The 13,839-nt window shown below is 32.8% G+C and overlaps 2 protein-coding genes across 2 annotated transcripts; both read left to right on the top strand.

The window, feature by feature from the left end:
- Positions 1-3,068: 3,068 nt before the first annotated feature.
- LOC112004916 (uncharacterized) lies at positions 3,069-5,700 on the top strand. The gene is made up of 4 exons (XM_024037158.2): positions 3,069-3,679; positions 3,810-4,028; positions 4,182-4,458; positions 4,942-5,700. The coding sequence occupies exons 1-4, from the start codon at positions 3,069-3,071 to the stop codon at positions 5,698-5,700; spliced, it is 1,866 nt and encodes a 621-aa protein (XP_023892926.2).
- A 1,816-nt stretch (positions 5,701-7,516) lies between these two features.
- On the top strand, positions 7,517-13,615 carry LOC111998701 (serine carboxypeptidase-like 40). Its single transcript, XM_065772048.1, has 7 exons — positions 7,517-7,963; positions 9,547-9,654; positions 9,929-10,203; positions 11,542-11,802; positions 12,278-12,489; positions 13,059-13,164; positions 13,331-13,615. The coding sequence occupies exons 1-7, from the start codon at positions 7,570-7,572 to the stop codon at positions 13,481-13,483; spliced, it is 1,509 nt and encodes a 502-aa protein (XP_065628120.1). The 5' UTR covers positions 7,517-7,569; the 3' UTR covers positions 13,484-13,615.
- The last annotated feature ends 224 nt before the right edge of the window (positions 13,616-13,839 follow it).

Here is a 13,839-nt window from a genome sequence, read left to right as displayed (position 1 = left end):
AAATAAAAACTATTGTTTTTATCCCTATATATATGTACTTAAATGTTACATGTCATTTTTCTCTAAAAGACAAATCCTATTCATTGAATGCAATAATCAAAACCTCATCATCTTAGAGTCGTGTGCAACCTCATCAACTGGATGTCCTTACTGTTCTCCCAATCACCCATACCTTATATTAGTTTTCTTTTGTCTCGTACTATTACTTTTTTTTCCTAATTAATCTTGTTATTGCTGTTGTTTTTGTTTTTGTTTTTCCTCTCCTTTTTGTTCATGCCCATACGGACCATTAGTTTCACAACGGAAACAACTTTAAATCCCAGTCAGAGAACTTTTGGAACCTTCTCAATTCTATGGGAATCATTTGAGAATCGCTATCCATTGGTCTTATTCTGTTAATCTAATTCAAATGACCAATACAAAAGGTCCTTCACAACTGCCCCACGGTTCAATCATTGCATCACAGTCCCTCTTGACAAGTAATTTATTTATCTTTTGCTTACCTTCACATATATCTTTGCTTCATGAAGTATTGTGACATGATATTCCACAACAATAAATACAAATTATTTAATACAAAAATATATATAAAAAAAGTAAACTATTATTAGGGGTGAACACACACTATTTTTATTATGTACATAAAAAGTAAATTCTCTTTAATAGTTTGAGAAAGTTAATTCTTATTTTAAATGGTTGTGTTTATTAGGGTGAGATACTCCTCAATTGTGTTATAGAAGTACTATTTTTATTATGTACTAATTATAATAAGTCATCTTTAATAGGTTTTGAAAAAAAGAAGTTAATTCTTATATTAAGTAGTGGCTTATATTTATTAGGGTGCACAGAATACATAACAACTATATTCCATGAGTACTATTTTTATTATGTACCAATTATAATAAGTCATTTTTAATAGGTTTTGAAGAAAGTCCATTCTTATATTTGGTGTCTTGTATGTATTAGGATTGAGTACAACTCAGTTGTATTCAAGGGGTACATACTAATTATAATCAGTCATCTTTAATAGGTTGTTAAAAAAAGTTAGTAATTCTTTTCTTGGGTGGATCTTGTACTTATTAGGGTAGAATACACCTCAACTGTATTTCATGAGTATTATTTTTAGGAAAAAGTTAACGGATATTCTAAGAATATTGGTTTAGGAATTATTTTTTAAATATTGTTATGGGAAAAGAAAAAATAATTAACTTTTTTGATAAATTTTTATATTTTTCATGATTTTTTTTTATTATGTACCAATTATGATAAGTCATTTTTTAATAGATTGTGCCAAAAAAAAAAAAAGTGGCATCTAGACTTATTGTTTTTCCTAAAACAAAAATGAAAAAAAATCAATTATTTTATTTTATAACCATAAGGGGACCCTCTAATTATGGTGGCCAGTGATCATATTTGGATTTCATGGGTTTTGAACACTTGAACTTCGTAGTCTTCATTTGAGAGTGTTGCACTGAAACTACTGACTATCAATGATTGAAGTATCAGACTATCAGTGAGTGAGAACATATGGTCTTTTGAATTATAGGTCATAATTTTAGGAGTTTTAAAACTTGTTGTCTTGAGAACATGAATATTAGACAATTGTTCATAGTTCTATCTAAATGGTGCTATTAGGCAATTACATATTACATAATACTAATACCATGTTGGCTACTGTAGAAGATATTTGGATTTTGGAATCTCAAAGTAGGGCTCACATTGCATGTGCATTCTTGCCTAGCTTGCATTTCTCTTCATGTCTATAGAAGTGGGGTCTATTCAAAGTAATGTATTTTCAACAGCACAAAAAAGAAAAGAAAAACCAAAACAAAAACTATAAATGGCTATCAATTATATAAAATAAGCTGTTGTTTGTATATATATGAAATCAGTTCGCGTCTCACATTAAACTACACAATTATTGAATAACAATAAATGGAAAAATGAAAAATCCATTTAGACAAGAGCAAATCAAGGGCCATCCAGAAAGTCCTATAGTACATTGGATCAAACTTTTCTGTCCTTGGCTTTTGCAATTGCATGCATGTATAATTTAGTAAAGTAATTTATTATTTTTAAGTTAAAATTTTTAGTTATACCCTAAGTTCAATCTCATTTTCATTTCACCTCCTTAAATTTAAAATTTTAGATTTTCATCCCTAACATTATAGTGTTTTGATTCTTTTGAATTTCATCCTTATTTTCTATGTCAATTGATAAGGTGGTCATTAAATACCACATAAACTCAAAATGACGAAAATTTACAAAATTATGTTGTTTTTAAGCCCTATTTAAGCCACAATAACAATTTTTTTATTTATTAATTTATTAATCCATATAATTTTGTTTTTAGTTTTTTTTGTCCTTTTTACTTATTTCATTCATGGCTACTGTTTTGGAGATTATGCGGTTTTTAAAGAACATGAATGCAAGTAGGGAAAAATATTCAAACTTTACAGAAGGGAACAAAATCAAAATAACTCAAAATTTAAAGGATGTAACTTGTAATCTAATTTTGTTTTTAGTATCAAGAAAGCAATGAAGGATTATCACAAGAAATAATGACAACAAATTACAGCATTGCAGCCGGATAGCGAAATTTACAATATTATTAAACTTAGTAAAAACCAAAAAGGAAAATTTATCTTATTTCGTTGTCTTATTGCTCACCAAACGATTCCACCAGAGATACCTTTTTTGTAGTGTCATTATTTCATTAAATGATAATATAAAATGGACTTGTTAACTAATTTTCTGAGTTCTGACTAAGACAAGTTAAGACACATTTAATATTTTAATGTACTATTTTTTTAATAAATTGAAGGAAAAATACACAAAAATATTTGTGGTTTCTCCCTAAAACACAAAATCTATCCCTGTTTATACATGCTCACGTGATAATATACATGTTTATATTTAGAGTTGTATTTTCACATTAGAAAAATGCTACTGGAACTTTGTTTTAATTTAAAAATCGTAGGAAGTTTATGTATTATCTAATTAACAAACAATCAGAGATAACAAAACAATCAGAGAAAAGGGGTGGTAGAACTCGGCCACATGGGCAGATGCAAGCACTTAGAGAGGTGATTGATGAATGCGGCTTTATTGATTTGGGTTTTGTGGGATCTGAATTCACATGGCACAAACATTTTGTGGGTTATACAGTGTGGGAGCGCCTTGATAGAGCTGTGGCAACTTCGGATTGGCTGTCTTTATTTTCGGACACCAAAATTTATCATTTGGAGGCCGATGCATCTGATCATAGACCTATTTTGATAGTACCGGATGGGATGGATTGTTCACAACAGAGGCCGTTTCGATTTGAACAGATGTGGCTGACTGAACAAGGCTGCACGGACACAGTACAAGCTGTGTGGCAGCGGGACAGTGGGGAAAATGAGGCTTTCAAGGTGATACGAAAGGTGGATGAGTGTGGGAAGGAGCTGACCAAATGGAGTAAAAATAATTTCAGAAATGTGAGGAAAGAATTGGAAAAAACAAGAAAATTGTTGGCGAAAGCTGAATTGATTGCGATGAATGGAGGCAACAACAAAAGAATGAAATACCTGGAAAAACAAATACTCACACTTCGTGACCGTGAGGCAAAAATGTGGGCACAAAGATCCAAAGTGCAATGGCTTCGTGATGGAGATAAAAAACACCCGCTTCTTCCATAGTAAAGCAACGCAAAGAAGAAGAAGAAATTACATCAAAGGGTTATATGATGAAACCAGTCATTGGTACACTCACCCAAGTCATGTGAATGATATTGTTGTTCAGTTTTATCAAAAACTCTTTACCTCTAGTGAACCCGTGGATTTTGAGGGGATTTTGGAGCAAATACCTACAAAGGTTACAGAAGACATGAATGGGGAGTTGCTAAAAGAGTTTACTTCAGAGGAGGTTGAAATGGCTTTAAAGCAGATGGCACCCTTAAAATCACCTGGACCGGATGGCATGCCACAACTTTTTTACCAGAGCTATTGGTCTTTGGTAGGTCCCGATGTTACTGAAGCAATTTTGTGGTATTTAAATTCAGGTACTCTGCCTAATGCACTCTGTCACTCTTTTATTACTTTAATTCCTAAAGTAAAAAATCCTAAATATGTCTCACAGTATCGGCCTATCTGCCTCAGTAATGTTCTTTTTAGAGTTTTTTCCAAGGTGTTGGCAAACAGGTTGAAAAAACTTATGCCACAGCTTATTTCCGATCATCAAAGTGCTTTCATGGCGGATCGGTTAATTTCTGACAATATCATGGTGGCTTTTGAGACTTTACATTATATGAGGAATCACTCATCAGGTAACATAGGGTACATGGCATTGAAGTTGGACATGAGCAAGGCTTATGATAGGGTGGAGTGGCTATACATGGAGAAACTGATGCGGAAAATGGGTTTTGCAGAGGCATGGGTTAAACTGATGATGATGTGCATTTCTACTGGCACATACTCGGTTTTGATAAATGGGGAACCCCAAGGGCATATTACTCCAACTAGAGGCCTTCGACAAGGCGACCCCCTCTCCCCTTATTTATTTTTATTATGTACAGAGGGCTTTCATGGTTTGTTAAAAAAAGCTAAAATAATGGGCGATATAAGGGGGGTTTCTATTTGCAGGAATGGTCCTAGACTAACCCACCTTCTTTTTACAGAAGATAGCCTTATTTTCTGCAGGGCAAAAGAAAGTGAGTGCCAAAAGCTATTGGAAGTCTTAACCAAGTATGAAGGAGCATCTGGGCAGCAAATAAATAGAGACAAAACCACTCTATTTTTTAGCAAATCAACTACTCTGGCCATGCAAAACACAATAAAAAATGCTCTTGGAGTACCGGTGGTGCAACAATATGAAAAATACTTAGGCGTACCATCTTTCATTGGTCAAAGAAAAAAAGAGAGTTTTGACAATATAAAGTAGAGGGTGTGGAAAAAGCTGCAGGGATGGGAAGGGAAACTATTATCCCAAGCAGGAAGGGAGATTTTAATCAAGGCAGTGGCTCAAGCTTTGCCCACATATGCGATGTCATGTTTCAAGCTACCACGTGGTTTGTGCCATGATATTGAGGCTTTGGTTAAAAAATTCTTTTGGGGACAAAGAGGAGAGGGCAGAAAGATCCATTGGACAAAGTGGGAGGAGCTTTGCAAACCGAAGACACAAGGGGGGATGGGTTTCAAAGATCTTTCAAGGTTCAACGATGCCTTACTTGCAAAACAAACTTGGAGACTCTTGCATGATAAAACATCACTGTTTTATAGAGTTTTCAAGGCCAGGTATTTTCCCAACTGCACAATCATGGAAGCAAAGAGCCCGAGTTCAGCCTCATATGCATGGAAGAGCATAATCAAGGGCAGGGAAGTGATACAAAAGGGTGCGGTTTGGAGGATTGGTGATGGACGTTCAGTTCCAATTTGGGGTACACGGTGGCTGCCTGCAAAACACTCCCCAAAAATTATTTCACCTTGTACAGAAGCATTGGCAGGCGCTAAAGTTTGTTTTTTCATGGATGCTGATAACAAATCATGGAAGGCAGATGTGTTAGATGAAAATCTGTTAAGCTTTGAAGCAGACATGATAAAAAAGATCCCCTTGAGCCACACGGACCAGGCAGATACACTCACTTGGCCTTTCACCCCAAATGGGGAGTACACGGTCAAATCGGGATACACTTTCTTGCAACAAGAGTATCAATCTGCTTAACCTGGCCATTTTGATCCTGAGTACTTGAAACCTCTTTGGAAGGCAGTATGGAGTTTACAGGTTCCGAGTAAGGTAAAAAATTTTATTTGGCGAGCAGCAAAAAATTCTTTACCTACAAAGACGAACCTGATGAAGAGGAAAATCATTGATGAAGACCTCTGTGAACAATGCAAAGACCAGAAGGAGGACGTGACCCATGCAATATACCACTGTCCGAAACTACTCGATCTGTGGTCAAAAGTGGAGCTCTGGAATCATAGTTGCCTAAAGCAGGCGACCTCTTTTATTGATCTAATTGGTTGTGTTTTTGCAGATAACAGGGACCCAACACTCTTCTCCATGGTGGCGTGGGCAATCTAGTAACGAAGAAATAATCTTTGCCTCGGAAAACCAGCAACCACACTCAACGAGCTGCTAACACAGGCACAAGAAAGGCTGACCGAATTTAAACTCTATAATTCCTCAACCATCACTCCAGTGGGGCGAACACCAACCAGTTGGCAAGCTCCGATCAGCAACACTTACAAAGTGAACTTCGATGGAGCTTTATTTAATAGCGCCGGTTTGGGAGTGGTTATCCGGAATTCTGAGGGACAAGTCATGCTCTCTCTCTCGGAAAAAACCATACTCCCTTTTTCAGCTATCGAAGTGGAAGCAATGGCAGCAAGGAGGGCTTTGGAGCTAGCACTAGAGACCGGGTTTCAGCAAATAACCTTAGAAGGAGACTTGCAGACACTCATCTCAGCACTAGAAAACAATACTCACTATCTGTCAAGCTTTGGACACATAATGAAGGACATTCAGTATCTCGCCTCTTGTTTTTCAAAAATAAATTACTCTCACATGCGTAGACATTGTAATACTGTAGCTCATTCTTTAGCAAAAAGAGCAGTTTCTCAACCGCAAATGCAAGTCTGGATGGAGGATGTACTACCAGATATTCTTCTTGTACTTCAGGCCGACTTGACTGGCCTTCCTACTTAATAAAAGTTTGGTCTTCTTTCTCAAAAAAAAAAAAAAAAAAAAAATTAACAAACAATATTAATTATGTAGGACTAAATGTTACACTCAAACTTTCAAAGGATTTTGAATTTTAAAGTAAAAATACTATGGGATTTTGTCTGTTTCCTTTTTTTTTTTTATTATTATTATTTATAAAAATAAATCTGTCCTAAATATCAACAAAATACACCCAGGATTTTTGGATTTTTTATTTTTTTTTATTTTTTTTATATAAGATAGAAATTCTACTCTAGCTCCATCCTGGAGACTTGAACTCCGGCCCTTGCCCCTCACACCCCACAAGTATAAGTGACCAACGCATCAAGGGTGTGCATTAGTAAGATTTTTTGGATTTTAAAGTAAAACTACAAAGGAATTTTATCTATATCTTTTTTTTTTTTTTTTTTGGTTATTTCCAAAATTGAATCTTTCCAAAAATATCAAAAAAATACACCGCAAACACCTTAAATTTGAGCCTGCAACTTCTCTATAATATTGACAAATTGACAGATGGAAACATATATTGCAGTTTAAATATAGCACCAAATTCCAATTCTCACGGTTTGGTCAAAGAAACAATCCCCGAATTTCACTAATTAACAGCCTTTAGAAACAGAGGAAATTTCGAACAAATGATAAACCACTCTCTCAACATTGACCACATGGTAACAAACAATTCCCTAGCAATTTGGTCCACATATATTATCATTGTGATATAAAAAAAGAAGAAGAAAATCTCTTTGCATTTTTAACCTTTCATGCTAGTTGAAACGTACCCGTCTAAATTAAACAATCTATCTTTCTTCGACTCTACTATATATATAACCATCCATTTCCATTGTTTTCTTTCTCTCTCTGTTAGTTTCAATGGGAAGTAAAACCATTTGTTGGGTTCTATTCTTTTTCAGTGTTTCATGCCTTTTGGCTCAAACTCATGGAAGCGTTGGTAAGGAAGGAAAGGCTCTAGATTTTCTTTTCAAGCCAAAGTTGAAGGAAAGTTTGGGTGTGGACACTAGTCCTTTCGAGGTAAGTAATGTTGTCGATGAAGCCGATAAGGTCGATAATCATGTTCATCCTGATCATGAAGTGGGTTTGAAGGAGAAAGATAGGATTGTGAGATTGCCTGGACAACCCCAAGTGAATTTCTCTCAATATGGTGGCTATGTTACAGTGAATAAATTAGCTGGTCGTGCACTATATTATTATTTTACTGAAGCTGAGAATTCTAAGGATTTGCCTCTTCTTCTTTGGCTCAATGGAGGTAAACTTTCATCTATTCTATCAATCTCTCCAAACTGATCATAATTGTCACTAGCTAGCACAAATAATGTAGGTTGTTTGTATAATGCAGAGAGTCTTCTTATCCTTTTGGTTTTTTTCTTTGATTATTTGGCTATGGTTTTGGACTTTTTCTCATTTCTTTTCATTTTTGGTTCCTTTAGAGGGAGACAGCCAGAGATGGTTTGGATAGGAATGTATTAAAATATCCCATAAAAAAGCCATAAGAACCTGAACTAGAATTCTTGAAAAATTCATAATTAGTTATGTGGTGGTTACACCCTCTTTCTTTGGGACTCTTTTTCTCTCTATCTCTCTCTCTCTCTCTGAAGTGAGGCCATACCTTTGCATGATAATACCTAGAATAGGTTGGGAGGTATCATAATTATAAGAACATTTTCAACAATATTATGTGTGTTACTGTACAAAAATGTGAATGATTATTCTTCAATGAAAAAAATGTGAATGATTAGTGGCTTCTTTGCCTATTTATAACTATATTATTAATACTATGAAGATGAGAAGTTGTAATTGAGGTGTATATATAACTATAATATTTATAATGATTTTTTTTTTCCAAAATCTTGATTGGAAAAAAAAAATTCCACCTAAAAAATTGCCTATATATATTATTGTTATTATAAATACCTATAATTGTCACACTCTTATTGAAAGACATTTCAACCCCTCTTGCTCAATTATTATTTAAAAAAGATTCTAAAAAAAAGTGTTATTATTTTTAAATAAATAAATAAATAAATAATATATATATATATATATAAAAAAAAAAAAACGAGTTCACCGTAGACACGGTCTGCCTTTTGTGGAAGCTCTGCAAATCAAATCCCAAAACTCACTCTTCTGGAGGATTTCTCGGCGAGAGTGTTGCATATTTTTATCTTGCAAATTGTAATTTAAAATAAAGAAAATATTAAAAACTACAAATGGATGTATGATTTAATAAATTAATTTATTATTCTTTTACACTAGAATAGTCAAGCTTAGCATGCATTTTAAGTTACAGTATCATCACCTCTTTAAATTCAGATATAATTTATTTTTTTAACAAGGTTATTGCGGCTATTGCCCATTTGCTCTTCCTCATTTAAAAAAGTATGGCTACCCAATAAACTTTTACTTTCAACTATTGTCAATTGCTCCTAAAGCAAGCTATTATCATATAAAAAGAGGATTTGTCATTGGGATTATTAATTTATTAGTGTTTTGAATATATTTAATGAATTTAAATAGACATGTAAAAATAAAATGCTATAAGTTTATTATATTTGACCACGACAACAATAATCCCAAGTTTTTGTAGTCCCAAAACTTTGAGATTGATAAATATATTAATATATATTTGACAAGATATAATTATATCAAATTAATAACATGTGTTATCTACATGTTATCTGCATCTACTTTCTAAAAAAGGAAATTTTATCTACATCTATACTCTATAGTATGTGAAACCTTGTTATTACTAAGTTTTGGTTCAAAAATAAAAAGAAGAAGTTAATTCTATGTTTTAATATGGTGATTAAACCTTGTTTAATTTCTCCACAGGCCCAGGTTGTTCATCTCTTGCTTATGGAGCAATGCAAGAGCTCGGACCATTTCGTGTACTCAGTGATGGCAAAACACTTTTTACAAATGAATTTGCATGGAATAAAGGTATAGTTATCTTATAACAATATTATTATTATTATTATTATTATTATTTTTTAATAGAATGTCAACCTGTGACGTCTGTTTCTTTGATTTTTGTTCTTTTATCATTAAATCAATACACCATTCAATTTTTGGTTTAGATAGAAATTGAATGTCAAGTTTCTTATTCAACTATATTACTATTATTATGCCCTAGCAAGAAGTTCGAATTTTAATTTTCATTCTTTGGTCAAATCTGAAAGCTCAATTTTTTTTTTTTTTGAAATTTTATTTTCAGCTGCAAATGTTTTATTTCTTGAGTCTCCTGCTGGGGTAGGATTTTCATACTCCAATAGAACATCGGATTATAATACGAGTGGAGATAGTAGAACAGCTTTAGACAGTTATTGGTTTGTGATTAACTGGCTAGAAAGATTTCCAGAATACAAGAATAGAGAGTTTTATATTTCTGGAGAAAGTTATGCTGGGCATTATGTTCCTCAACTTGCTCATACCATTCTTCAACATAATAAAAAGGCTAACAAGACCCTTATCAACCTCAAAGGAATCATTGTAAGTCTCTCTCTTTCTCCCCCAAAAATATATGCTTGTGCTTTACAATGAGGATGATTGAATCTTAGAAGTTACACCATGTTTCTTTGCCTTTTGTTTTTTTCTCCTATAATTTTCATGATGGTGAAGAAAAATGGTGCTAACAGTGGGTCCAACTCAATGAATTTCCACTTTGAATGAACTAAGAAATCCATGATCACCAAGGAAAGAAAGGTCAACAGTGAAAAACATGCAAAGCGCAATTTCATTTTTTGTGCTACAATGGGAAAAGAAAAACATGACTTAAAACAATAATCTATATAAAAATAACATACTTTTTTCTAAGTGATCATATATGGCTCACAAAAGTTTGATTTGATTTACATGGTGTAATGCTATTCAGGACTACAATAATTTAATCGACCATTAGATAAAAATAAAAAATTAAGTGTCACAATTCAAAGGTATACATACAAATTTGTTATAATTGAATAGAATTATATTATCTATATTTAGAAGTAGTACTAATACCTCACAAGTACAAAAACATTTTAAGTGCATGGACTGGTCCAATGGCCCAGAATAATTGATTGTTTCCCAACTTTCCTGTTAGCCCTCTAGTTTGTCATGATTACGGCCATCATTATTGGGTCACAAATTAGATTAATTTATTATATGAATTGGACCACTCTATGGACCATCTGGGCTACATTTGGCCCATTACCCACTTTGGGTACTGTTAAATTTGTTAACTGTTTTTTCACGATTTAATGCTTGTTTGGTTATTGTTATTATTTTATTTAAATCATTTGTTTATGTATATATTTTTAAGACCTTATTTTTCTAAGTAAAATTTTTTTTCTTTCTAAGTACAATTTTATCAATAAAAGTAAGCTGTAGGAAACAATATTTTAAATAGTAGAATTAGAACTATTAATTCATGATGATGATCTTATTTTCCTGGGAAGGGTTTTGGTGCAAATTAGGTTCAAAATATTAACTAAAGTAAGAAGGGAAGGAAAAAAAAAATTTAAAAGTAATCCCCTTTAAGCTATTGTTATACAAGTAGGCACAAAATTTCTACAATTATAAATTTTGTTACAAAAATGTTTAAGTATTCTTTTATCATTTTTTTTAAATAAAAAAAAAATCTTTATAAGTTAGTAAAGTTATAAATAAATACTATGAAATGGAGAGGTTGAGTTAGTCATGCATATAGATTAAAGATTAAAAAAAATGTAAAAACAAAAATAGCATCTCAGTCTTGCTCTCATTCCCTTTATATTCTATAGTTCACAATAGATTGTGTTATTTCAATGTTTATGCATCTCATTGATTTCTTGTTCATTATATATGCAGATTGGAAATGCAGTGATTAATGATGAAACTGACGAAAAGGGAATGTATGATTACCTTGCCACCCATGTTATCATTTCCGACGAAGCTAACAACAAAATGCAAAAGTATTGTGATTTCTCACCCAATGCAACCAAATCGTCTAGTCAGTGCAATGAAGGCTATGATTTAGCCTCAATATCTATTGACCCTATTGATATCTATAACATTTATGCTCCCTTGTGCCACAATACCAATCTCACAGTTCATCCCAAGAAAGCCTCTGTAAGTTTTTTTTTGATAATGAATGTTTCTGTTGATTGTTGAGGACTGTAATGTATTGCGTTTAAGAGGGCCAAACTTATTATAAGTTCATATACTTTGCTACAGAATAAGCGAGATAACCCTAATCTTAGCTGTAGATTGTAGTACAAGTCTATGGGTTAGTAATAAATTTAGATCTCTTAGACCATCATATCTTTAACTCGTTCTTGTAAGTTTTGTAATTTTTATTTCCTTTAGAAAGCACATGATTTCTAAGATCCATTAGAACTTCAATTTTTAACAAACATTGTGCTTTTAGCTTAAAAATTAGTTTAGGAAAATAATTTTCTTCAACCACTGTTCATGTTGCATGAATCTTAGAAGTTGGAAGTTAAATTTTTAAAAAGCGGGGCTCATTTATATAATGAAATTATATGAATGTTAATTTGCTCTTAATAATTTGAAATAAATTGTTCTATTGTTTTTTTGTGTGCAGATATTGGATGTGGATCCATGTAGTGATTACTACGTGTATGCTTATCTGAATCGGCCTGATGTTCAAGAAGCCATGCATGCCAATGTTACTAAACTCACACATGACTGGGAATCATGCAGTGATATCATTGGAAAATGGATAGATAGCCCATCAACCATCATTCCCCTTTTGAGAGAATTCATGGCCAATGGCATTAGAGTGTGGGTTTTCAGGTAAGAGTATCATCTTTGGCATGGTTAATGACTTAAGGGAATGAAAAAAAAATTTAACTCGACCATCCTAAAGACATTGGTTTAGGAAATTTTTTTTAAAACTTTTTATAAGTAAAGAAAAAAGTAACTGATTTTTTATTTTATTTTATAGTTTTTTATATTTTCTATAAAAGTAGTATAAAAACTTTTCTAAAATGATCCATTAATAAACACACTAAGGACACCCGTTAATTAAACCCTTAAATTATTATCATTGTCAATTCGTTTATGGATAATTACATGGTTCATGGTTGCTTGGATGACAAAGTTCTCTACCTACTTGATAACTCCCACTACTTAGAATTTAAAGGAAATAAAAAAGGTTATGAACAACATAATACTAGAAGCAATCAAATCATATTGAATCCATTTAATTACTAGATAAGCATCACCTTGATTGGTGTAATAAAATACTAAAGGACTTTTAAAGAAGAATTGTGGATTATATCTTCACATCATTATCCTATCAATATATGATAGTTAATTTTTTTTTTCAAATTTGAAATGAGTCTTTGTTTGGTGAAATGCAGCGGTGATACTGATGGAAGGGTTCCTGTTATTTCAACAAAGTACTCCTTAAACAAAATGAGGCTTCCTATAGAGACTGCATGGTATCCATGGTTCATCGACAGAGAGGTAACTTTATTTTTCTTAGAGTACTTTCTAATTACGTTGTGACTTAAGACTTATTGTTTTGCCTATCATTTTTATCTCAGGTATTTTCATAGGTCTTTTTTACTTCTAAAAGAATTACAATACATGTACATTTTTTAAATAATTTTTGTTGTTGTTGGTGTTATAGGTTGGTGGGTATGCACAAAAGTATAAGGGAGACCTGACATTTGCAACTGTAAGAGGGGCAGGGCATACAGTGCCAAGCTACCAGCCACTGAGAGCACTTTCTTTGATCAGTCACTTTCTTAGTGGCAAACCCCTTCCTTATTCTAGGTCATAGTAATTTCTTTTAGTCTCTTAGTTGGCCATATCATTGATCTGTTCTAGGGTTCAGCTTTGCAATTCTAGTGCCAACTAACTTTTTTATCTGATTGTTTTCAATAACCATGAGTAAAATTGCAAGTTGCCATTCTGATTCAGAGCAAAGCACAATTCTATTTTAATTTTGATTTTTTCCCTCAACAAATCCAATCATGTTGAGTTCAATTAATAAAACTTTCCATACAATGGTGAAATTGGGATTGTAAATGTCGATTCAAAAGGCAGTGGATGCACCTATATATGATTTATTTATCAATATGTTGCTTACATTAAAAAGCATGGGACAATCAACATGTCTATTGCCCTTTACTAAAA

Source organism: Quercus suber, unplaced genomic scaffold (genome assembly GCF_002906115.3).
Source record: "Quercus suber isolate HL8 unplaced genomic scaffold, Cork oak 2.0 scaffold_53, whole genome shotgun sequence".
Classification (NCBI taxonomy): domain Eukaryota; kingdom Viridiplantae; phylum Streptophyta; class Magnoliopsida; order Fagales; family Fagaceae; genus Quercus; species Quercus suber.
Note: the sequence above shows the minus strand (reverse complement) of the source record. Positions and strands in the feature narration are given on the sequence as shown.

Coding starts and splice junctions, on each gene's coding strand:
- LOC111998701 (XM_065772048.1), top strand. CDS start 7,570: ATGGGAAGTAAAACCATTTGTTGGGTTCTATTCTTTTTCAGTGTTTCA. Junction 7,964..9,546: donor TCTTCTTTGGCTCAATGGAG/GTAAACTTTCAT, acceptor ATTTCTCCACAG/GCCCAGGTTGTTCATCTCTT. Junction 9,655..9,928: donor TGAATTTGCATGGAATAAAG/GTATAGTTATCT, acceptor TTTTATTTTCAG/CTGCAAATGTTTTATTTCTT.
- LOC112004916 (XM_024037158.2), top strand. CDS start 3,069: ATGCAAGCACTTAGAGAGGTGATTGATGAATGCGGCTTTATTGATTTG. Junction 3,680..3,809: donor AAACACCCGCTTCTTCCATA/GTAAAGCAACGC, acceptor CTTTACCTCTAG/TGAACCCGTGGATTTTGAGG. Junction 4,459..4,941: donor TTTCTACTGGCACATACTCG/GTTTTGATAAAT, acceptor AAAAAGCTGCAG/GGATGGGAAGGGAAACTATT.